The sequence below is a fragment of the Dicentrarchus labrax genome, unplaced genomic scaffold (genome assembly GCF_905237075.1).
Source record: "Dicentrarchus labrax unplaced genomic scaffold, dlabrax2021, whole genome shotgun sequence".
NCBI classification, from domain to species: Eukaryota; Metazoa; Chordata; class Actinopteri; family Moronidae; genus Dicentrarchus; species Dicentrarchus labrax.
Genome location: NW_026136707.1, coordinates 16,706,195 through 16,732,111, shown reverse-complemented (window position 1 = coordinate 16,732,111; position 25,917 = coordinate 16,706,195). Strand labels below are relative to the sequence as shown.

The window sequence follows — 25,917 nt, the reverse complement described above, 5'->3', positions numbered from 1 at the left end:
TAGAGGCTCAACAGCCGAAAGCAAACTAAATGAGAGAACGATAAAACAAAAAATGTAGTATAGTGGTTGAAAAGGACAGCAGAGCTACAAACAGAACCTGAGATTGAAAAACAGGTAGAGTAGTTACCTGAGAAAATGTTATTCAAAGACTAAAAAGGAGACTGATAAGACAAAAAGTGATTAAGTTAGAAAGATGTACACAGAAAGCGATGGGGCAAGGAAAATTGATTTGAACCAAAGTAGAAAGATGAGAATGCGAGGGAGATAGAATTGATTGAAAATGAGAGAAGATCAAAGAAGGAGAAGACTTAATGACAGGGAGAGGGTGCAGAGTGGGGAAAGATAAAGCAAAAGACACAAAGATAGAACCATCATGGGGAGTGAAGTGGGAGTGGAGTGATGGAATGGATTCAGACAGGAAAACAGACAAACAACCAGAGCAAAAGTGGGACAGTTGCATGTTTTAGATTGAAGACTGAATAATCTCACTACCTGTTTGACTTTTCATTTCTCTCTGTGTGTCTTCAACTCTTCTCAAGGTAATATTCTCATGAAAAACAAAGGAACAAGCTTGCTCAATAAGCTAACTACATCTTTTAAGGACTGAAAAACAGATTTAGCCACACATCTAATCAAGATATATTTTAACAATGTACAACTTTCCTTCTCATTCTCTTACTGGCACTTTTCAGTCTCACTCCTCAGGCTTTCATTAGCCTCCCTCTTTTGATTTCGTTCTCTTTTACAGGTAATGAGTTGTGTTGATCAAAACATTGATGTGAGGTTCAAGTTAATTACAGGTAGAATAACCAATTAATTTTGAATCGTGTGTTAAGTGGGTGCACATGTGACGTGTGTGTGGTAAAAGATAGGAGACCGGTACCATAGAAAAATCGAGAACGGAGAGAATGAGTTCACATTTTGCTTGCATGTCAACTTTGAATGAATTGTCTTTGAACCAAATGTAGTTGTGATTATAAATGTTTTAAATATATTGTTTGCTCATGATGATTCAAAATACAGGATGTTTATACCTACAGCATGTTTAGAAGTGAAGAGAAAAGGTAGAATGAGGGAGTTTCTCCATAAAACACCCAGTGAAATCTCTGAAAGGTATAGTGTGACCTACATATATAAATTTTGTCTACATAAAATTTGACATGTGGCGTCTAATCCAATCAAAGAATTTTAAGAGGCATGGTTTATTGGCATTGGACTTGGTTATTTTGATTCACTTTCACTGCTATGACCAGCATCGTTTCCAGATGCAGCGGTTTCAACTAAAAGTTGTGTACGTTACCTGCCCATCACCAAATAGCAGACAAATAAAGACTTACTGGAGCATTTAGCAGCTAAGTAGCCATATCTTTCCTTCCAGAGTTGGTGGAGACCATCACTAGAGCTAAATAAGAAGCAATTATTGGACCTAAATTTATCAGGTGGCCAGAAACACACTCCAAATGAATGTTAATGTTGCTTTCCGTTTGCTGGATGTGTAAATATGCAATTGTTCACTAACACATATGACCTAACAAGTTTATAAGGTGATACTTTGTTAATATTGTGTTCACAGCTTGTTCTGCTGTTCACAAGCCAAAGAAATCATGCTGCTTTGAGAGAACAGAGTTAACTATAATGCACATTCCAGATAACGGTTAGCTGTAGCTGTGTATAAGGAGTTGGACACGTAGGCTGAAACTTTAAAAAGATCTGTACAGAAGTGCAACATTGAAGGGTGGATATGTTTAATGCTATGATAAACACACTCAGTAAGTCATTATACTGTGCTACTATAAGCCACTCAATACCCTACTTTTATCATGTACATATTACTTATCTAAAGCAGTCTTTGCAGAAATCCACATGACACAAATATGCCACATGGCAGAAACTTTAATCCCTGCAGGTATCTAAAGGGCTTTTGTTTTGTGACACTGCCAAAAAGCTGAAAGGGTTCAAACAAGGGGCTGTGTAGATTAAACGGGCCAATTAATCTCTCCTTCTGCAGCCTCCCAAGCTCCAAGTCTAGACTCCAAGCAGACACAAACTTAAGGACTTGAGCCACTTCTAACTTTTTTTTATTTATTTCCTTTACATTGGTGTGTATCATGACTCATTGGGGCTTATGGTAACAGCCTTGTTGTCATGTAGTTATCTTCAGTAGTAGAGTGACTGGTTATGAATCAGTCATAGTAGAGAGCAAAGGCTTTTCCTTAGGTTCCTGGAGGATATACTAAACTCAAATGAAAAAAAAAAAAAAAAAAATAGATTGATTTGGATTGTTTTAGCTCAGGAAAGACACTCAGTATTATGTCAATATATTTTATTTGAGAAAAAAATATCAGGTACCAAACTTTGACAAGAAGAAGTGCAGAAAGATAGGATGTGACAGGGAAAAGAAACATAAGAGTAAGTTGTACAGAGGAGAAGAATGATTAGGGCAGGGGAAAAAGGGGGAAAAACTTGGCATAGAGAAAACAAAAGCTGCTTGATACCACTTTATGCCTTAATCAGCAGATTCAGGCATATACTGGAATTCTGACCTGCCACTCACTCTTCACTGATTATGATGTAACCATATGCTAAAGAGTATTTTTATTTTGTCTATTTCTTTTCCTGATAGCCTGTTCTAACAGGGTTAGCACAAAACAAGGTTGCAGGGGAACTGAGAGGGGGTTGCCCAAAATAAATGGTTTCTTTGAGTAGTTAATCATTACAGAAGGCTACAATAGCAAGAGGGTGGCATTTATTTTTTATCTTTTGTTACTGGCACTAACTAACAAGGCAGAAGTTTGTATGTAAACAACAAAGCAATAGTGTGCTTAACTGCTTGGGAAAGGGAACGGACACACACACACACACACACACACACACACACACACACACACACACACACACACACACACACACACACACACACACACACACACACACAGTGGCGTTTTGGGAGGAACAACTTAAAGCCAAATGTGAGTCAGAGGACTTACAGCAGCTAAACATTTTAACAGACACAAGACTTCTCTTGGTGTGTGTATGAGAGACTGTGTGTATGTGTGTGTAAAGCCATACAGACAATAACAAGGCCAGTGAGACGAGCACATGGTCTGGGTGTGAATGTAAGTGTCTTACTGCCACCTATTGACTTAATGTAGAACTGCTCTCCCCTCCCCCACACAGGGGTGTGCAGCAGGATCATACAGTAACACTGCCTTTATGTAAGAGAAAAGGGGAAAAAAACAGATGGAGAAGAGGGGGCACAAAGAGAAGAAGAAAATGTGTCTTAAAAGGTAGGAGAAGTGACAATAGAGAAGAAAGATGTTTAACAGAGAGAAAACTGAAATTAGGAATATTGACTGTCTTTCTTTAAACTATGAATAAAATCTGTAGTATATCTTAAACTGTTGCTCGGAAAGCCATTTTTGCTGGTCTTCAGCTGTCTCAATTTCTAATCATACACCTTCATGCTATTACGCATTTGGATGCCTTTGATGAACTCTTCAGTGTACTCCAGTGCGCTGAAAGTACTTACAAAACTACAGCTACATTATAAGGTACAACTGTTAGTAGCTCCACTATATATTTCACATGTAAATGAGATATTTTGAGCAGCACAGGGGAAAGACAGTAGTGCTATAATGTATGGTGTTTTAAAAAGGCTTTACAATATTTTGTTATAGTGGAGAAGGGAGAGAGGAGAGGTGTGGACCCAAGTTCACAGAGGACAGAGCAGATGGTGTCTGCTGGACTTACACAATCTCTCACACACAGTCTCACACACACACACACACACACACACACACACACACACACACACACACACACACACACACACACACACACACACACACACACACACACACACACACACACACACACACACTGGTGACATAATAGCAGCATGCCAGGTGTGCAGTTGGTGGCCTGCAGTCTGGCATTGACTGTGAGTTGTGAGTTGTGCGTGTGTGTGTGTGTGTGTGTGTGTGTGTGTGTGTGTGTGTGTGTGTGTGTATCCGTGTTCTCTTTGTGTGAAAGGGGCCCCCTATTCACTAGTCTCTGCTGCCAGCTTGGCACTAAATCACAGGACAAGACGGTACACGCGCACAAACACACAAATGCATGCATGCACACACACCGCCCTCTGTTGTCTTTTTGTCCAGCCTGTGGAGGGAATGAAAAGAGGTCAAACAAGAAGACAGAGGTAGGGACGCAAATGAAGGACGACAGCAGTTTAGCTGAACTTTAAGAGCAAAAGACAAAGAAAAGACATTTAATATGGAAGAAGAACAGAGACTAAAAAAATAGATAAATATCTCTAATTCTCTCTCTTGTTTAGTGTCTCAGCGTCTCTCTTACAGACAGTGAGCTGGCGCTGTCAGATGATAAGTGACAGGAAAGTGGGGAGACAGAGAGGAGATGACATGGAGCAGAAGGCCCTGGGTTAGAATCGAACCTGTGACGATGCAGTGAGAAATAAGCCTTAAATTGGCCGCACACTCAACCAAGTGAGCTACCGGGATACAGATTTTCACCATAAAAGTCAGAGACTGCAGTCTCACAATCTTCTTAGTATGCTCATAAAGTATACACCCTAACCACAAACGTACTACGAAGCCTTTCTGATTATGTTGGATACTTTTTTTCCCCCACATACTCCAGCACAAACCTGTCTTCTGTACAGACCTTTAATTTGGATGTTTACCAAAATATATGACTATTCAAAGCTTGGGTTCTCCAAGTGGAAAGAAAATATTTGCCATTAGTGTTGTGTTTCACCGAGCATACTGAGAATTGAACTCCTTCCCTCAATCTTGTCTACTGTTAGCATCATGCTCAACACATTAAAAAAAGTAAGATGATTCTTAAAAGAATTATGTAAAGAAAAGTAAGACTTGTTATCACTTCCTGATGCTTCAGTGGTGGTGACATATGTTTGAACTCTGGGGTGGGTGTCTATGTGTGAATGAAGTCTGTTTTGAGTTTATTGGCTACACAACAGAAAGATCCTGAAAAACTGATGCTGGAGTATGAACTATTTCTCAGTGCAGAAGAGCACACATGGAGAAACTTCTGTCTGTGTGAAAAATATCAGCAACTTATCGGCCTGGAGGAGATTCAGAAAATCCATTTTTAGCTTCTCCATGAGAGCTTTCCCAGAGGATAATAAATTTGACTGCTTCCACACACACACACACACACACACACACACACACACACACACACACACACACACACACACACACACACACACACACACACACACACACACACACACACACACAGGATATTTGTGTTAGTGCTTGCATGCTCAGCAGTTTTCCACATGGTCTTTCCAATAGAGAGCACTTTGATGGTGGTGACTCAACTATGATCAATGTGCTCCTATCAATATTTCAGTCTCTCAGCTCATCTGCCTCTGTGTCTCCATTTCCACTCTTGCTCATCTCTCAATCAATAAGAGACAAAATAGAGGCGAGCTTTCTCTTAATCTTCTTACCGCCATCTCTTTACTTGAAAGAATGCCAAATGTACAGTTCAGACTGGTCACAATGCATACAGATCTGTACCAATATGTGCTCTCCATTTCGGCAGAAAAAGTACCTGATAATGTTCACAGCTACTGAACATGCACACCTTCATATCTGGTTTGACCCTCTAAATCTGTGAAATGACACTGTTTATTTCCTGCATTACCGTACTCTTAATCATCCACATTCTCTGCTGCTTTGATGACCAACTGTCCTCACAGGGTTCTTTTACTTTTCTTGTAATCTCATCTAAGGTGTAACTCAAATGTAGCCACTAAACTTTAACTTGAACACCCAACCTGAAACCATTGACCCATAGAGGACAATTCCTGCCAGACTTTGGCAGCCTCATCTGTCCATGTGTCACGTAGCCGCAACAGTGGAGGTAAACAGGAGCTGACACCTGTCACAGATGTTGGAGCTAGCCAACAAGCTAGCCCACATATATGTCTGTCTATCTGTGGCTGTCATATGTCATCCAGCTGGAGCCAGGAAACTAAGCAGTGTCATTTCTGCTAATATCTGTGTTTGACACTGATGGAATCAGTCATGTGGAAATGACAGAAACAGCAGATGATATGTGTGAATGTAAGTGGATGTATTTGCCTTCAATGTATAATGTTATCATAAAACAGGACTTGTAAAAGTAAGTGAAGAGTGTAAGTAAGTAAAAATATGATTATATTGTTCGTTTCCTGTACAAAACAAAATTCTCATGTTCAATGTTGACATCCAGGCATTATATTGCATTTTCAGTGATTTTGTGATTAAAGTCTAGTGCATCAAACATTTTACAAAACGTACAAAAAGCACCATTTATCAGATCTAGAGAAAAAACAATATGGTGATAAGAGGTTTCAGTTATGTGTTGTCAGTATGCAAACACTCACTAGAGCCCAGTTCAAGCTGTGTCGTGCTTGATAAGACACATGTTGCACGCTAATGTAGTGTGTCATGTGGGAATGATAGCAGTGTGTCTGTATCTATGAAGCTTCACGTTCTGTTTTAGACAGGGCCATTTCAAAAACACAATGCTGATAGTTTAAAACGACTAGGCGATAGTCACAGTGGGTGTTTACAGACCACAACAAAAATAGAGTTCTCTCCCTGGCACCTCACTGTTTCTGACTTGCCCCATGACTCCTTGCACATTTCTAAGGGTCAGCCACCATGGTTGCAGGATAGCGTATCTCTTCAAGTCCCAGAGGTTAAAGTCTTTTTAAAGATGCTTTTAAGGCTGCCTTGAATGTGAGAAGAGAAACCAGTGAAGTTCCAAATAAACAAAAATAATAAAATCTATTATAGTATAGATTATGGCTTCTCTATGATATAGAGCAGAAACATCCCAATGAGTCATGTAGTTATATTCATACTTATTTTCTAACTGAATATTTGTCACAGCAAGTCCCCAGTCTCTCTCTCTCTCTCTCTCTCTCTCTCTCTCTCTCTCTCTCACACACACACACACACACACACCTAATTAAAAGGTCTAGTCACACATCATCATCCGACATCACATGACCGGTGAGAGCAGCATTTGGTAGAATATATCTTTGTTACCGTTATGCTTACAATTTAAAATTACCCCTCTACTGTGATTAGTGCTTTTGTCCAAAATTGTGTGAGGACTTGTTTTGCCCTACAGGTTTTTGCAGCCTGTCCATTGCTGCAGAGGGACTGCCTTGATGGGAGACTCAGCCCTGTCAATTTGGCTAGTGCACCGACAAGAGGACTGATTTAGGGGTTTTAAAAACTCAACGTAAAAAATAGAAAAATATTAGTAAAAATAATTGCAATCAGACACAAAACCCATATTGGTCATAATAACAGTTGTACATAATTTCCATGTGAGTAAAACAAGAATCTAACTTGCCCAGATATTTTGAATGAAGGTTAGAGCAGTCACTGGTTTGTTGGCAGGCTGCTGGCGGATGGAGGTTGTAGACCTTCCATCTACTTTTCTGACCTCGTGGAGAATATTGCCATCTCCAGAATTGCTCACTCAGAGGAATATGATTAGAATTATGACTATGATTTTTTTTTTTTTTTTACTTCTGGCTGTTTCTCTCTCTCTCACACACACACACACACACACACACACACACACACACACACACACACACACACACACACACGCACACGCACACACACACCTGAAGATACCTACTTCTGTGCCAACACACACATCAACCCGTGCAAAATCACTGTTTCCCAATATGTTTCTGACACACACAAAACTATGCATATGAACTCCCACACACTCCCCACCCATACACTCACACCCACAACCTTGTCATTTCCTATGACATCCCCAGCCTCCATTACCTGCATACATTAACAAACCTCTCTGATGTTAAAAATTATACATTCATACATTTGAATAATTCAGATTATTTTAAAAGCTGTGCACTCACTCACTCTCTTTTTTCCAGATGGAAAGAGAGCTATTTACCTCAAATCGCATTTGAATAAATCCCATAAATCCTTTCAAAGTTCCCTAGGATAAACCAATCAAATACACCCGACGCTGGCTGACTAGCCCAATCAAAATTAGCATTCATACTTGCAGCCTTTTTTTTATTCAAAAGACATCAAATAGCAAATCGAATTGCAGCCTATTTGTGAGGCTCAATTTGTTTGAGATAAGAAAAAGGTGGTTAATAGAGTGAGAGTGAGAAAGAAAAAGGGACATTGCTGCAGAGCCATAATGTAATTCCAAACCTAACAAAAACATTTGATGAAGTAAACAGCATGCCTTTGGTTCATAAATGTGGGAGATAATTCTATTTGTTCAACGAAAGAGAAATATATTATATGTGACAGTCAAAATATACATTAGATAGCCAAAAGGTGTGAACGCCCAACTATTCCTGAGATGAAACCTGCTTATCACACTTGCCAGTGAGTGTGAGTATATTTGTGTCTGTGGGTGCACGTGTGGGTGAAAGAGAAACAATTACAACATGGTCAAGAAGAATCAGGAAACTAGGTTGACAAACTGTTTGTCTTACAGTGTTTCCATTGGGCTAAACACGCTTGTGTGTGTTTGTGTGTGTCTGAGTGTTGGTGAAATGGTTACAATAAGTAAGAAATAAGATAATAAGGATGGAAAAGAATGTTTGTGTACATGAATGGAGCTACGGAGGGCTAAAATGGATCAGCAAGAACAACATTTTTGAAAGGTTTATGAACTAAAACACTTGATTTTGTCTGTTTTCAACACAGAGAACAGTGGATAGATAGTGAAACCTCATCTCTCCTCTCTCATTACCCATCTCTGTGTCTCTGTCTTATTCTAACCGTCCATAAATCATGACAGGCGGTAACCTCCAGCTTCCTCTTTCACTGTTTTGAAAACAACAACTAACCGTCTCTGACACTTATGTTTCCTGTGTTTTTAACGGATTACACACACACACACACACACACACACACACACACACACACACACACACACACAATAACTAACCTCCAAACTGAGGTTCCTGCTTGTCTACAGCTATGGTTAACCAAATATCTATAATTAAAAGTCTATTACACATTTTTAAAGTAAATGTTGGTTTTGTGACTGGTGGTTTAATTGATTATATATTTATTAATTTTATGACTATTGTGTATGTTCTTCATCAAGGCTGTCACTGAATTTCACTACATTAAGTATTTGGGATAATTGATTAAAAAAAAGCACAACACTGAGGGGAAATGTTTACATTACAGGACAGTGATATAAGCACTGTGAGTCACACAACAAATTCTTCCTAAAAGTCAAAAATCCCCCGCATACTTGTAACTCCTCTCCAACAAGTGTAAAGGGAAGGTATATCTTCACCCACACAAATACACCCACTTAGGATCAAGCAGCTGGTGAGTTTGCCCTTGACTGCCCACCCCCGGGCACTGCAGTGGCATGGATGCAGCTGTTTTAAAGAGCTCTGGTTGGGACTTAGAAAGCCATGTCCTTGTCAAGGGTATATTCTTGTTTTTCATTACCCAGATATAAACTGAGGCTATGTTCACACCGACAATAGCACTGTTTAAAAAAATCCCTGGCTCCTTATTCATGCCAATGAGACCACTGCGTTGGTAGCGACAGGTGCTGCTAGCAGACGGCTCCAGATAAACAGTTGATCTTTCCTATTGCTGTGGCAGAGTCAAACATCATACAGCAACACTCGAGGCTATCTGACAAAATACGTGCAAGCATCCAATCCATACCGGGTAGAATACCTGGTAACAAGTAGCTTTATGTTATTTCTTCGCATCGCTGCTGTGATCCTGCCAAAAAAGATGACTTTCTTTTGGTACCTTTATTAAGACAACCCCTTGTGTTTTTTGGAAACAGGTTAAACCAAATCATACCCAGTCATACACATTACAACTTTTAAGGGTTTGTAAGAATTTGCAACTGTGTCAGTGGTGCGTTCTTGTGCCAGCAAGAATCTCTGCCTCTCTCTCGCTCAAAGTTCAGACTGAGGCACTAACTAAAAGGCAGAGTGGATGAGATGGAAAGATGCCTGTACTGTGCTAGTTATTGTTTACTCATTGTGCTGCCTCAGTCAACATGTATGTAAAATCTCTAATTGCCCAATTCATTCATAAATTATAGCTAAAAACCTATTTTGAGTTCACAATGACCACACAATGGCCCCATATGACGATTTCATGGCTAAAAACCCGACTCCGAATGTGTCAACAGGCCAACTACCACCTGGCAGGAATCACTACCTGAAATGTTCGAGAGTATAACTCCTTATGAACGAGATTAAAAGCAGTACTGCCAAATGACCCAGGCAATAGCAGAGTTACTGTAACTTGCTGGAAATCAGTAAGATTCATATTTATTTTCATCTATTAATGTTCACATCAATTCATCTTATTTCATCATAGACTTGGCCTACATGAGTCCTATGTTGACCGTATCCAACGTTGTGCTGGTCATACTCTAGAATGAGGTTTTGCTTTTGTAAAGGGAATAATACATTAGATAAGTAACTTCAAATTGGCCTATTTTCTCATATCGTTCAGGCCTATTTGTTAGTGTAGCATCTGCTATTAAAAAGGCTGCTGTTCATCAATTGACTGTCAATTTGTTTTTTGAGTAGGTGGTTCCAAAAGCACTGGTTTGCACCACAGCCCAACAAGTGTTGGCTATGCTTTTTAAACAAATGGGATACATGTAAAAATAAAATGTAATATAATAATATAAATGTGAGAATCTGTGTATTCACAGTACTGTAACCAAAAGCTTACTAGCACCTTGAAGAACGAGATGTTCAGAAGTAGCAGAGGGAGGCGATGTGCTAAATACTGTTTGTAAGAAGCATATTTTTCTACTAGCATTAACAGTGTTAGAAATGGTTACATTTTAGTCATTCTATGAATATGCACACAAGGGTTACACAATTAAGCTGTCAAATGCATGTCTTTGACAACTCACAGGAATAAGGTTTATATACAGACACTGATTAAACAAGCTGTAGATTTGATCAGGATTTAAAAATCACTTCTAAAATGTCCATCGACAAATTTTCAGGTTGAACTACATTTAAATTATGTGCATGAGTAATGGAATGTTAATAGGATGAGACAATTGACCTTAGCTTGTTGTGGAGTACTCCAGGCATGAAGACCCGAAACGAAGCATTTGACATGAATTAGGCTAGGAGGTTTGTAATCCAGTGGAGAGGAGAGGAGGGGAGATCATGTGAGTGAGTTACAAAAAAAGTGAACATGGATATGAATTCCATTAAATATGTTTATTTGTGTTATTTGTTCCAATGTCTGCTAAATAACTTGAACTTTTAACAGATAATATGCTGTATATAGTACATTGTGTGAAAGTGAGATTTGTGTTGTCAATGTGCAGGACTTGCCCTTGACTGACCCGCCTTGGGCTCTAATAGAGACATGGCCTGCTGTGCGGTTGGGGATTCTGGGAGTCTACTTTTAAGGAACAGATGCCAGGGCACAACAGCTGTTCATCTGGCACAAAACTCTCCAAGAACCTAGTTATCCAATATAAGCACCTTCAACTACCCAAGAGCAGCACTTCCAGTTCCACAGCATATAAATCACGTATATTAATCAGTATAATTGTTGGACATTCAGTGACCTTTAATGCTATTCAAGTACCTCTTTTTGGAAATGATGCAGCATATAAATACTATATCTCAAAGTCATGCTGTAATCGTCTGTGTGAGAGAAGCAATGTACTCACCCTGGAAAGACTGCCTGGCTCTCTCAGCTAGCTCCTCGATGGGATAGCTGGCCAGGTCTCCTCTGGCATGCTTAGTCTTACAGTAGGTACATGCATTCAGACACCTAGACGGACACAAACAGATAAACAGAGAGACGATGAGAGAAAGACAAACGGATGGATTCCTTAGGAAGAGAGCAGGATTGTATAAAACGAAGCACAAAAATATAAAAAAAAAATTCATCATACTATTTGGTTTATGCTAAGGCATAAAACAATGAAATATTTGGCAAGTTAATAGTTCAACAAAATGTAAAAAAAAAGTTGCATTTCGAAAATGCTATGAAAAAACTGTAATTTAACTTTTTCATTCATAATTCATATGTTTGGGTCTTGTACTACACTTGGCAGGCATTAAAGTGACCAACACAAATATGTATTGCTTTTAATGATTCATTTGTGTATTTTATAAAACTAAGAATTACACACAATAAAGCATTACAACATAACATCTAAAAACTGGCCTTTTGGATTATTAACAACATTTTCACTTGAATCCACTCAACTGAACTGTAGAAATGGGAGGGGCTGTGGAGAAAATGGTGTGTTAAAATAAAAAGAGGAGAATTTTTAATGTTTTAATGAAATCTATTCATGCAATAACCCTGCTAACCCAATAGAGCAGAATCAGGAGAAGAAAGTAGGGAGTCAGAACTGTCCTTTCTCTACTAAACTGTTTATAAAGGAATGCAGCTAGCTCCAAAATAATCGTGGACAGCTGTCTCTCAGACCGAGGCAAGCAGCGAAAAGATTAGACTCAATACAGTTTTTTGTTTTACAAAACATAGAGAAGCTTAATTCAAACTGACCATGAAAGGGACGGAGTGAGACTATGAAGCATAAAAATTTAAAGAAGAAACTCAATACGGAGAAATTAAAAGAAGAAAAACTGCCTCACACCAGATCCAAAATCATGGCGTGGTATCAACTCTAGGGGAGTCTTTGTTTAGGATGAAGCAGACTTTTATTCAAGAGTTGTCAGTAAATCACTGCTGAAAAGAAGAAGGAAGGCCACTGTTGAAAGTACTTTTTGTATTTACTCCATTGGGGCTTCATTTCTGACCTTCAATTTGTCATACTAGGTTAAAAATATACACTGTTACTGCTACCACAGTAGCTTCTTTTAAATCACAATTTCACTGTTGGCTTACATTTCTGGCAACAGCTCAGTTAGTTGCAGGACCATGCTATTGGGTGATCACAAGTTAAACACTGTAATTTGTTAAATATGTGTTTGTGAAAGGAGAAATAAGACCAAGCTGCTTTCTCTAAAAAATATAAATTTTCACCATTTGCTATGTGTGCTCCAGCATAGCACAAAAAAGTTGCAAATAAGTTTGGCACCTACACCTCTAAGATTTGGGGCTTCGATTTCCTGTATATCTCAGTTGAAGCTGAAATATAATACTGACACATTTAATTCTCAATGGAGCTACACTTAGCACAAACAACATCTAATATGTAGACTACAGCATGTCAAGTGGTGTTTTCACTGAAAGCCCCAACCAGGGTTTCCCGCAGCACTTTGCAGCTAAGGCAGCCGCCTTAGCAACACACGCCTGCCGCCTTAACTACGTCGTCAAAAAAAAAAAAAAAGTTGGCCGAGTGATATGAGCAATATGAGTGATATCCGCCGTGCTACTCTATCCTGTTTTCTCCCTTTCATTCCAAACTGTGACCAATGCCAGTCTCCCTTCTCCGCAGAACGCATTAAAAAAAATAATGAAAAACGTGCCATGAATCGGAAAATAATCCGTTTTTATAATCTCTAAATATGTGATATGCCTCCGAATCGTGTGTTGCGTCCAAACAGTGGCATCTGGTGGTTGTCATCGCGCTATCTATCATCGTTAACCAAACATTCTACAACATTCTTTATCCGGGTAAAAAGAAAACATTTTTGGGTGAAGACGTTCATCTGGCATTTGGATAGCCTGTCGCATCGAGGTAAGATAATTATTCTAAATTATCTAAATTCTATAAATACTTGAATAACCTGTAAACTGCTCGCTCGAAGTATCTGAAATTATTATGATAGGCGTAATGTTTTCTTATCAAGGCTACTTGCGTTTACACGAGGTTGTCTTATAGCTATACGTTTGATGATTGCACATGATTTTCTCTCGCACTGTACACAGCCAAATGGACAGAAAAACGCAACCAAAAATTGCGGGCTTCTTCGTACGGCGAAGCAAGCCTACCTTACCATCCGCACCGCCACCCCCACCCCCCCATCTGATGGCAACCAATATCCCTATCCTAACACATTTCCTGCGGGAAACCCTGCCCAACCAAATCAAACTGACCAATATAGTGACCACAGTCCAGCTGCTCATGAAGAAAATACCATCTATGGCCATCTATTAACGCAGCACTACTACTACAAGTGGTTCAGACAGAAAAAAGATCAAAAGCTCCAGTTCCTCTTTAATAAACTTGTCACAATGTTAAAATTGGTTTGCTATGGGATTTATACACTCCAGTGCAATGACAAAAACATCTTACTAATGATTAATAACCACCAAATGCTATGATGTAAGGCAGCTAGTATGAGACTATAAAATCAGACTGTTGTAGATAACAAGCGTAAATCCTGTTTCTGTCCGTGACAGACTCATTGAGAAATAACAGGGATTCTCCAGCACAAACAGGCCAACAACACACAACTCCTGTTGAACCAAAGATACAACTGTCCTCGTGTTTAGATGAGTGACTTCATTCTTCTTCAGTTACTTCTCAGAATGTGCAAAGACATTACAGTTCACAGACAAGTCCACATACAAAAATGGTCTTAACGCTTCACTTTCAATCTATTTCTCAAAATAAGAAAAGTTCGACTGAATGCTACTATTCACACAAGGATGCTGCCAGGTTTTACCACAGTCCACTACTGTTGGCTACAGAGCAGATCAATTGCAACAAACCTGACAAAGGCAGCAATGCAAAACATTATCAGTAAAAAATTAAGAAAAATAACCTATAGCTTTAAGAACACTCTTTTGTAGTTTATTTACTGTGAGAAACCCTGCCGAAACACCTACAATATGTTATATATCTTATATAATTTTGAAATACAACCAAATGCCCAGGGCATTTTTAACAAAAGAGAATAATGCTATCTATCCATCCATCTCACCCTCTCAGGGTATTGCTTATCCTAGTGGAGGGCACTAAAGATGGCAGCTAGGTCACAGGGCCTAGCTGTGGAGAAAACACAGACAGATGGGGCCCTGCATGCACGCACACACGCACACGCACACGCACACACACACACACACACACACACACACACACACACACACACACACACACACACACACACACACACCACCAGGGGGTCCATCCATCTTAATGTGATCAGGCCCAGCTGAGTGGATCACACCAACATTAATCTCAAGAGACAGTCAGTGGCCTGCTTCACTGTGTGTCTGTGTTTGCATCAATTATGTGCATAGTGTGTTCATATGTGGCTGTGTGATTGTGCTGCTGCTTAACATTTGTCCAGTATCACAACAACGCATTAGCAGTTTCGACTTCTCCATCAGCTTAAACAGACTGCGACAACTAGTCAGCACCCTAGAAAGACAGTGACTGAAGCAGAGGAGCAGTGTCACTCTCTCTGACACACACACACACACACACACACACACACACACACACACACACACACACACACACACACACACACACACACACACACACACACACACACACACACACACACACAGCTGAGAAGAGAAAAGAAATAAAAGACTGAATTTACACAGTGACTTCCCATCACTAAAACTAACTACCCAGTAACAACAAAGCTCCAGTGTTATATGGGAGAAATACTTCTAGAAATAAAACAAAATATTATATCCTCGTTATCAAGCCACAATCCTTTCCCTCCTTTGTTTGTCATCTCCCCCTTCTGTTTCATCCCAGTTAATTAAACCACAGAGGTAGCTGTTGTACCTGACAACAGTGTAGTTCATCAATGTGTTAGAATAAGAGAGGCTACCTCCCCTGTGTGTGTGTGTGTGTGTGTGTGTGTGTGTGTGTGACATGTGTAAGAGAGAGAGACTATTGTGTGGTTGCAGCCTTGAAAATGTAACAAAGAAAGGAAAGCCCTGAGCTCTATACATTCTCACACACACACACACACACACACACACACACACACACACACACACACACACACACACACACACACACACACTCTTTAGTCTCCCATGTGCAGCATGTTGAAGATACAGATTGGGAAAGAGCTGAGCAGGAAAAGGTTTTCTCAACGATAAGCATTTAGGGTCTACACATTAATTAGAAAACTGCTCTATGCATAAACAAATTGTACTATGGTACTATGTGTGCATTTGTGTGTTCATTGGGGTTGGTATTGTGTGGGCTTGAAGATGCAATTATGAAAACAAAGCTTAAACTGTGAGGGGAAGTCTAAGCACTTTGCAAATTATGAAGCAAGATTATTCATTGCACTTATTGTTGAGGCTGGGAGAGAGGTGGAGTGGGTATATGAGCAAACAAAATCTTAAAACTGCTATTATATGAGTGAACAAAGCGTCAAGCCTGTAAGTTTACTGTTAGTGTCATCTCAAAGTCAAAGAGGAGGGTGCGAAATAATGTGGAGTCAAGGAACAAAGAATAGTGACACAATGGAGTAAAGACCTATTAGGAGCAATGAATAGAGGATGATTAGTTTTTTAGAGAATGGTTGGCAGCTAAACCTTATTTACCCTTGAATGAGTTAGAGACGGCTACATTCTGTTTATATGCACACCAATGATCTTGTGTGTCTCTGATAAAGACTTCCTTATATCTCGTATCTTATTAAGGGTTCTAATATTAAAGCATGATCAGGATGCGGGAGGAAAGAGAAATGTAAGTGCTTATAGCTTGTTGCAAAGTTTGACCTTCATGGCTCACTTTTAAGCAAAGAAATGGTGCGTTGATTAAGCAAAGACATTGCTGCACTATGGAAAAAAAGCAAAGAAATTTAATTGTGTGAGAAACCAGAGCAAGAATTTTATCGATAATTGCAAACAAAGAATATCAATATGTCTGCCCTTTGTTGATGTAAGATGACAATGTTGATGGCGTTGATATAGGACATCACCTTGTACAAAAATCTATGCAAGTATTTCAGATTAATGTGTCATTGCATGTGTGCACGTGTACATGTTTCTTTTCACCTGGGAGTAGAGCAGTGTGTCTGCGTGTATTTTCTAAGGCAGCTGGGGTCCGTTCCTCTCTGTGTTCCATCCAGGCTGTGTGTCTGAATTCTTGAATTTATTTAGTCTTGTGTTCCTAGTGCTGCACACTGAAACAGCTCTGTGTAAGTGTGTGTGTTTTATAAAACGTGTCACATGCTGACCTTGGATTTCTGTAACTACTACAGCAGCCTCGCTTGTTGTTTTGACTGGAGGGAGACCTCATGTCTACTGTGAGTCCCAGCTTCTTGTTTTGTCTATAGACAGACCTCCAGACACTGTTTGTACTAGATCATTCAGCACATTGTTACTGGACAAGAATGGTATGTTTATTATGGACCACCAAACATATTAATAAAGTCAAACCTGGAGGCTGGCTGTTTGTCTACTTAGCGAGCTGATTATCTGACTTGTTGCCTGCCTGCCTCACTGACCACTTTACTTTGTTACTGACTGGCTGATAGACTCTCTCAATGCTGTCAACCTGTCTAAATGACAACCGGCCTAACTCATACTGTACTGTCCCTCTGATACGCCAACTACTTTACTTGCCAAGTGACTAATTAAACCAGGATATTTGCAGGTATCAGAGAAGTTAATTAGAGGCTTAATATGACCTACTCCATCCTGTATGTATTTTCTGTGTGATCCAACTCACTGGTTGGTTAGTGTATCACTAAGTACCTACTTCACAGGGTTGACTGAATACATGCCTCTACACATGATCAGTGGCCTGAACTGTGTTCCCCATAAGGTGGGGCACAGAGTCCAGTGGCAAGTTATGTCATGTTAGGCAATGCAAAGCCAGCAGCATGCTCACCCAAGGTGGCTCTCTGCACAGACAAAGAATGGCTCACGCCAGTGCAATGTGGCTCTACAGTCGATGATGTAGTCTTATTGACTGATTTAAAGGCACAGCGAAGAAGGCTTGGGTACAGGCCTTGCAGAACATCACCGCAGAACATACGTGCCTGCTGATATCTGTGGTTCATTAAAGATCATGCCTTTATTTAAGTTTATGTTAACAGTTAATCATTCAACACTTGTGAATGAAAAGGGTTGCAGTTCCCGCACACTTCTGATTTACTGAAGACGAAATAACCTCTCAAATAAAAGGTCAAGAGGGACCTAAGTGCCATTGTTTTTTGTTAAAATCCAATGCGCTGGCGTCATCATGACAAGAAATGTGGCACTGTTAAAATAATCTGACTGCAGTGCATATGTACACACACCACCACAGACAAAATGACATGTTCCATGTTTGAGCCATACAAAGAAAGCTTAATCTCTGGATTGATGATTGTGTCTCGACAACTATGGGCCATTCACCTCTTGGACAGACACATCAAGGAAACTGGTTTGTGCAAATAGTCTGTAAGACGATCAGTTGTCAGTGTGTGCGTGTGTGTAAACTGTGTTTGCCTGTGACATACAGGGCTAATTTAGTTACTCAGGGGTTCTGTAGTGTAATGCCTTGTAATGACATACAATCTCATTTTGTCCAAGGAGACACATCAATCTTTTGGATTTACTGTGGGGAGCAGAGTATCTCCTGGTGAGCGAGTAGGATGAACAGTGGATGGATGAAGAGAGAGAGCGAGCGAGAGAGAGAGAGCGAGAGCACAGACAGACTGTGTGTGTGTGTGTGTGTGTGTGTGTGTGTGTGTGTGTGTGTGTGTGTATCTCAGGCATGTATTTGTGTGTTAAGCAGTGGGGAAGAGGGAAATGGAATAATATGTTCAGACCAGTGGAGCTGAAAACTACCCATACATTGGTTTGATAAACAGCAGGAAAGGCCACCATGGTACATAGCTAGTGGAGGTGTGGATATGTGTGTGTGTGTGTGTGTGTGTGTGTGTGTGTGTGTGTGTGTGTGTGTGTGTGTGTGTGTGTGAGAGTGAGTGGGAAAATATGTCTGCATATGATCGTGTGTCAGGGACAAAATACAAAAGGAAAATGGGAATTCCTTTGTGGACGTGTGTGTGTTTGTATGTGGTGTATGTGTGCTAACGTGCAAAATCAAAAGAGATGGTGTGCATATATTGCCCATCTATGCATTTCCACAATCTTGCACACATATGGACATGGTCAAAGACCCTTGTGTAAACACCATTCCCTCCTATGAAACTCCTTTTACTCCTTTCTGAAACACATCAGCACATTTTCTCCCTCTTTTGTTACTGCTTCACATGATGCATTTTCACTTCTTCTCCTCGGAGAAAAACAACACAGAAAAGAAACAATGAGATCATTGACCAACGAACAACAAAATGAAAACGCAGTCAAGTAGAGCGGTGTAACGTGGCTTGTGCATTTGCTTTAAGATGAGATGGGAGAGATATGGACAAATTAACTGCAGCGAATATCGCGTAAACCCCAGTGGTGGTAATATTACATTATGAACAGGAGTTTGAAGCTGGAGCAGACATACCTGCTCTGATTGTTGGGTGAAGTGAGTGTGTAAGACAAAGAGGGAAAAAAAGAGACACCTCGTTTGTCTCTCTGTGATATCTCAGGCAAAAACTGGCTCCTCATTCTCCTTTGCCTTATTCACTTCCCCACTGTAATTGCCAGAGAAATTCAAATTACAAAACAGCACATAGGGCTGATTCAATTTGCTTTTAACTCGGCTAATGACTTCCCATACCCCTCACCCCCCCCGTTCCCGTTTCTCTCTGTACAGCACCCCCCTTTCTCTTTCAAGCAGAGACTTTCATCTGCAAAAACGGCTCCTCTATTCTTATAGTGACTCTACTATTCTTTAGTGATAGTCTTTATTATAAACTGTGTCACCAATGAGCTGCGCTGTGTCTTTTTTACCCCACCACGTCAACCCTCTGGCATCAAAAACACAATGTGCTGAGTTCGACTGATCTCAAAACAGAAATTGTTCCAAGGAGGGCTAAGAAAAGAATCCAGCAGCGGAAGAAGCTCTGAGGCGTGCTGATTGGGAAAGACAGAGTGGAGTGCGACTATCAGGTGCTGAAGACTGTCATTCGTGTGCTGAAAAGCATGAAAGAGTGCTGGTATGATAATAATCAATATAAGCAAAATGGATATCAAACAATTTGTATAAACTGGAACGTTAACTGGATGCGACAGTTGAAAAAGGATGTGGTGTCGTGAAGAGATTTCTTATGTCCGTTCAAGAGGAGCTGATGTTTGCATCACATATTACAAGAGACACAGAAAGAAAGCAGTAGTAAATAAAAGGCTGTCACACAGATAAAGCACAGAGAAGGGACAGACAGGTCAGTGTATACTGTACATATCTGCTGTTATGATTTTCTTCCAGCTGTGTTAGACTGTGGACTAGCCAGTTAGAGCACTTGAAAAAGCTGTACAACTCCGATGTACTGATGCAACCGTGATGAACTAGCTCCATGAGGAAAAGCTGCTCAGCAGTATCAACAATAGACCATGAATACAATACAAAGATCACAAAGCAAGAAAACATTTGTGACAATCTTGGCAGAAGGTATCAACAGATGGAAGGAAGCAACTTAAACTCTTTAGAAGTAGGTGGCTAGGATCAGCCAGGATAGACTCATCTCGTACAGGCGTTTAAGGTTGTGCCTAAAATTTTGCTGCACAAATCAAATACCCTGTAGTAGGTTCCGGCTATTAAGGGTAAGTAACCAGTACCAGCTAACAAAGGAAAATGAGGACTGATTCAATAAAATAGGAATAAAACATTATCATAAATGTATTATCAACATTAATATCACAAACCTTTCAATAAAAAAAATACATGCACGGGAGAGCTTTCTTACACACAGCATCCACATGAAACTCGAAGGTCACGTTTCAACGGCCATGGGATTCTTCTTAAAAATCATCACATTGATGTCAACAAATTATCCCTTTACATAATTGATCCACCGGGGATCTTTTAAGTATTTCTGATTCTGATTCTGAAGGACAATTTGCAGCAGTCCGTAAATTTGCAGAACATAGCTGAGGCTTATTGTTTTTCCTCTCCATCTAGACCTCTGTGACCCCAAATTTACCTCTCTCTCAGCTGGCTTAAGCCTGAACGTTATACCTTGGTCACAATGGTTAACACAAATCTATGTAAAGGTCAAAGGCAAGGTTGATAAGACCCATTATTCCACTGTGTCGGTGTGTAAAGTGGATGGAGAAGTTGTGCCAGCCAGACGCAAATCACAGGAAACAAGCAGCTAACACAAACATAGTCACAATGCATGCTAATACACAAGCACAAATACACTTCTCCCTCTGTTGGCTTTGTTTACCAAGTGTGTGTGTGTATGTGTATTTTGCTATGGTGACTATTGGTGATTGTAGAAATCAAGGATTTGGCAGGGATAAAGGTATGTGATAAATGAGCCACTAGTCTGCTCAAATCCTTTACAATTGTAACCAACCACAGAAATGAATAGAACAGAAATCAACACAAAAAAAAGATTAGAGATTAATACAATGTAGCTTGAGTAAAGCATCCCAAACATCCATGTTTAAAAGGTATTAAATATCTATTCAAAGCCCTAACAAGAGCATCATGCAATATTCAACATGGTTTAATGGCCAGATTAGCTTTCTGTTAAGCAAATAAATAGGTTACTATTGGTGTCACACTGAAGAGAAAAAAAAAAAGGGGGGGGGTGAATAGAAGGAGCTGAACAAACGAAAGAGGATAAACACTGTATGGGCTCCAAGGTCATCTTTTATACTCCCTGGATAGCTGAGGCCAGTAACTCAGAGAATAAGGAATTCTCACTCTTTTGTAACAAAAAACAGCACTGTTGAATTTCTTTATTTATTAAATCCTTTAATATTTGCCTCTATTCAAAAAATTTCAGCATCTCCATTTGTTGACCTGTTGTAAGCATAACCCTGCAAGCATTTGAAGGACACCGATGTGCAGGAGGTGGTTCAGGAAAAGATTAACCCAAACGAAGCACAATATTTTCACAAACTTATAACTTACAAGAATTTGCTTGGGAATCGAACATATTTACGCCATACATGGCCACAGATGCTTAACATTTTACTATGGTATAGTATTTACACAGGGTTTCAAGAGAGCAGCAGACCTCCACATTAGCATTAATGCAACTTCTAACTATTTACTGGGAAGTATGAACTCCCAGCGCTGCAATCAAACATGAAGCCTGCCAGAAGTTCTTCCCTTGTGTTTGACAGAGCTCTCAAACCACAAAAACCCTACTTCCACTGCCTGTAATCCTGTCTACCTGCCTGCCTGGAGGATACAAATTATATAGTTGGTTATTGGTTTGGGGTTAGAGCAGAGGATCATTAACACCTGACTTTTAGCACTTTGCAATAACAATGACAGAGACTCTGCCAAAAATGTGACTAAACAGAGACCAGGGAAGATACAGATAATGAAATGAAATGAGCTGTAACTGTGGAACAAAGGTTTTTTTTAAAATGCCTGGAGTCTAATGGCAAAGGTTCACACAAACATCAACAAATTCACAAGTTTAATGACCCATTCTGACTGAGCGTTTGTAAATTCCTTGTTTACGACGCTGAGCATCACGATTGAACTTGTTCACAAAGGGCTTTCAATGTTGCTGACAAAACATACACACACATATAGATATACACAGAGCAAGAAGGGTTAGTGTAGCCCAGGGCAAAACGCAGAAATACATGCACCAGCCCCCTAATAGTATAAACCATGCTAAAACTGGGACACAAAACAGAGCATTAGAAAGACATAGTGAAGTCTTTTTCCAGTCTGAGGCTGTATGGAAAATTAACTCTGCCCTCAGGCTTATCTGTTTGCATAAAGATGCTATGGAAGAAATAACAAGGAACAATCCAAAACTAAATGCTGGTGACTGGAACGTAAGCCAATTAAAGAGCACAAGCCTCTCTCAGCTGCTGGAGTCAACAACAGAAGCACGAGTAGGGTGGAGTTCAAAGGAACTATGTCTGATTCCACCCCATGTTGAAAAACACCAACTGTGTGTGTATTTTCAGTATTTTTCTCTTTTATTCTTCTCAGATATAAACTACTATTCCCTCTACTGCTTCACTGCTCAAACCATTCAAAATGTGCAGTCACAACCTGTGAAAAAGATTTATGTTGTATTGTTGCAAATCTAAACTTTGGAGTTCCAGTTTATCAAAAGCTGTTGCAAATCAAAGTAGAAAACTTCCCAAAAAAACCTTGGCTGTGTGGCTTTTGTGTCACATTGTCTTCAGAAGCCTGTTAACTTTCCTATATTCAAGGTCCCTGGGAAGATGGAGTGATTATGTTGTGGATGTCTATTCATACTGTTGTAAAAAGAAAAAAAAAAGGATGATGAAATGATTACTTAAATAATATTTGAGGTTGGATTAATGTTTCTTTGTCACTCCGAATTTTATTAAAAAAAATATGTTAAGTAATTATCATGTTTAAATTGACTGAATTTAGCTGAAAAACTTGATACTTAAAAAACAATGACATTGAAGGCAGCACAAAACTGCTGCCAAATTTCATTCTGAAACTTGATTTTCCTGAAATTAAAGTTTGTTCAATTGAGTATGAATTTGAAATAAAACAAATTAATATTTGTCTTTCACATCCATAAGATGCTGATAATACCCATTGTTAAAATGAACACACGCTGCTTTAGAACTGAACACTGAAAGAAATAACCAAGGCTTCTGCTCATTAATGTGTCAGATGACTCAAAATAACTACGCTAATGGCCCAGGAGAAACCTGACTATGTTCCTTTAATACAATGCCAGAGGGCATTTGAGGACTAGCTGGACTAAGTTGAATTTATTTTCAGATCCAGATGAAATTAACTTGGTGGGATAAAAGGCAATCTAATTGGGATTTAATGGGTGTAAATGAATTAATATGCAACTTAATGAAAATAATATTGTGAATCAATTTGAACAGGAAATTAAATGTTCATAGGTAGTCCCAGGTGAAACTCCACGCCATGCTATTGTGAGCATATGCACTGAAAAAGTGAAGGTGATGGGGTACAGTAGGTTCATCTGTCAGACCCAGACTGAAACTGGAGTAATTTGAAGAGGGTAAATGGGTTTCGATAGAATATGAATGTTTATGGTTAAAACATCAAAGTAGGTGAAAGTTGTTTTTTTTTCACTCTGGGAAGTCTGGGAGACAAATAGAGTTATATGGGTAATTTGACCGAGAGGGAGCAATGTGACTACATTTTGTCCTCTCTCTTAAGATCCCAACCTCCATTTGTGTTCTGTGGAGCACTCAGCATAGTCACACACATTGAACTTAGGTTAATACAGTGATAAGCAAGTGTTTTTATGTCCCTTGGCCCCTGACAGTGGCTGATGAGCCGATGTGTAGGGAAGATTTCAGCCGCATGGTATCCGCAGGTTTCAGAAAGACAAAATTTAAGTGTTTTCATGACCTAAATTTAATCCAGATCTACTTTTTAGTGTGGATCCACTAGACCAAATATTATTTAAATACATAATCAGGGCTCCAGAGTGCGACCAAAATTTTTAAGAGTGTGACTAATAATTTTTCTAGGTCGCACTGGTGCACCTGACGCTGCCCGGGTGAAAACATATATTTATTTCACAAGCGCATCATCTCTCTGTGTTCTCCTGTGACCGAACTCACACACTCATGGTAGGATCATATCGTGTTCTAAACCAATAAGAGACAGAGCTCGGGCGGGTGTTGGCCTCTGATTGGCTGTGGTGACCGTATGGCATTAAAGGCGACACAATGAAACATTTGGGTGCACCTAAATTTTGAGCTGGTGCACCTAAAAAAAAAAAAAAAAAAAGTTAGGCGCACCAGTGCAACCAATGCAAAAAGTTAGTCTGGAACCCTGAACATAATATTATATTATATTCAGCATTAGTTACTCAAACAAGACTAACAGTATGCAGCCATGCTAGCCACTGTGCCTGAGCTAAATGCTTACATCGCCGTCCTAACATGCTTACAATGAGAATGCTAGCATATTGATGTTTATCAGGTACCATGTGTTTACGATGTTCTCTCACACAAGTATCTATTAACTGTATCCAAAGGTACAGTGTGAAAGATAGGAGAAAGCAGAAATGGAATATAATATTCACAGTAATAGCGCAATGGTTCTTAGTCGATCTGTGATCCGTATGGACTGCATCGCACTGTTCGGCATACATGTGAACTACGGACCAAAGTTAACAGTGAACCCTTTCTAAAGTGATAATTTCCTAAATCTTATTGTGGAGTTGCAGTGAAAAGATCAACAAGACATATGTGTGTTGTGCTTTACTTTTAGTTGATTTAAAAGCCATCGCTTTCGCCTTCAATGACTGAAATCATGTAGGCTGTGACCTCGGGTGTAACTGGAAAACTGGGCATGCTTGTCATAGGAATAGATCATACGCACAGCAGCTTTCAGGACATTGAGTGAGACTATAGTGTGTAGTACTATACTGTATAGTGTAATGTACGTATGTGTTTGTGTATGTATGCATATATATATATTAACTCACACACATACATACACACACAGACTTTTTCCAAACCATTAATGGTGTATAATCACTTGTTCCCTCAGAATGAGGGTTTGTTTCTACAGTAGCCCAGAACAAACAAAACCAAACACTGGCTCTAGACAGGGCCTTTTGTGTTTTTTGTGAGTTTCGTGACCACCGTAGTTGCTCCTACACGCACACGGGTGAGGCGAGGGGGTTTTAATGTGACAATTCACTGCTAGATGCCACTAAATCCTACACACTGGTCCTTTCAGATATATTAATAATATTTTTAAACACTCCACTTCAGCATGACATCAACTTGACATCTGGTTATAAAACAAAAAGAAGGACAGAGAGAGATCTTAAATGAATGCATCCTGCATCACAAAGACAAACTGGCAAGAAACTGAGATATTAAAGGCCACACACACACACACACACACACACACACACACGAATAGTTTTAAATGTTC

General features: G+C 39.6%; 1 protein-coding gene across 1 annotated transcript in view; it reads right to left on the bottom strand.

Annotated features, from left to right (window-relative positions):
* Window positions 1–25,917, bottom strand: part of cdkal1 (CDK5 regulatory subunit associated protein 1-like 1) — a 224,225-nt gene that overhangs the window by 117,940 nt on the left and 80,368 nt on the right. The window contains exon 8 of the mRNA XM_051406374.1: window positions 11,743–11,846. Within this exon, the coding sequence (XP_051262334.1) occupies window positions 11,743–11,846 (104 nt within the window). The remainder of the gene's footprint in view (window positions 1–11,742; window positions 11,847–25,917) is intronic.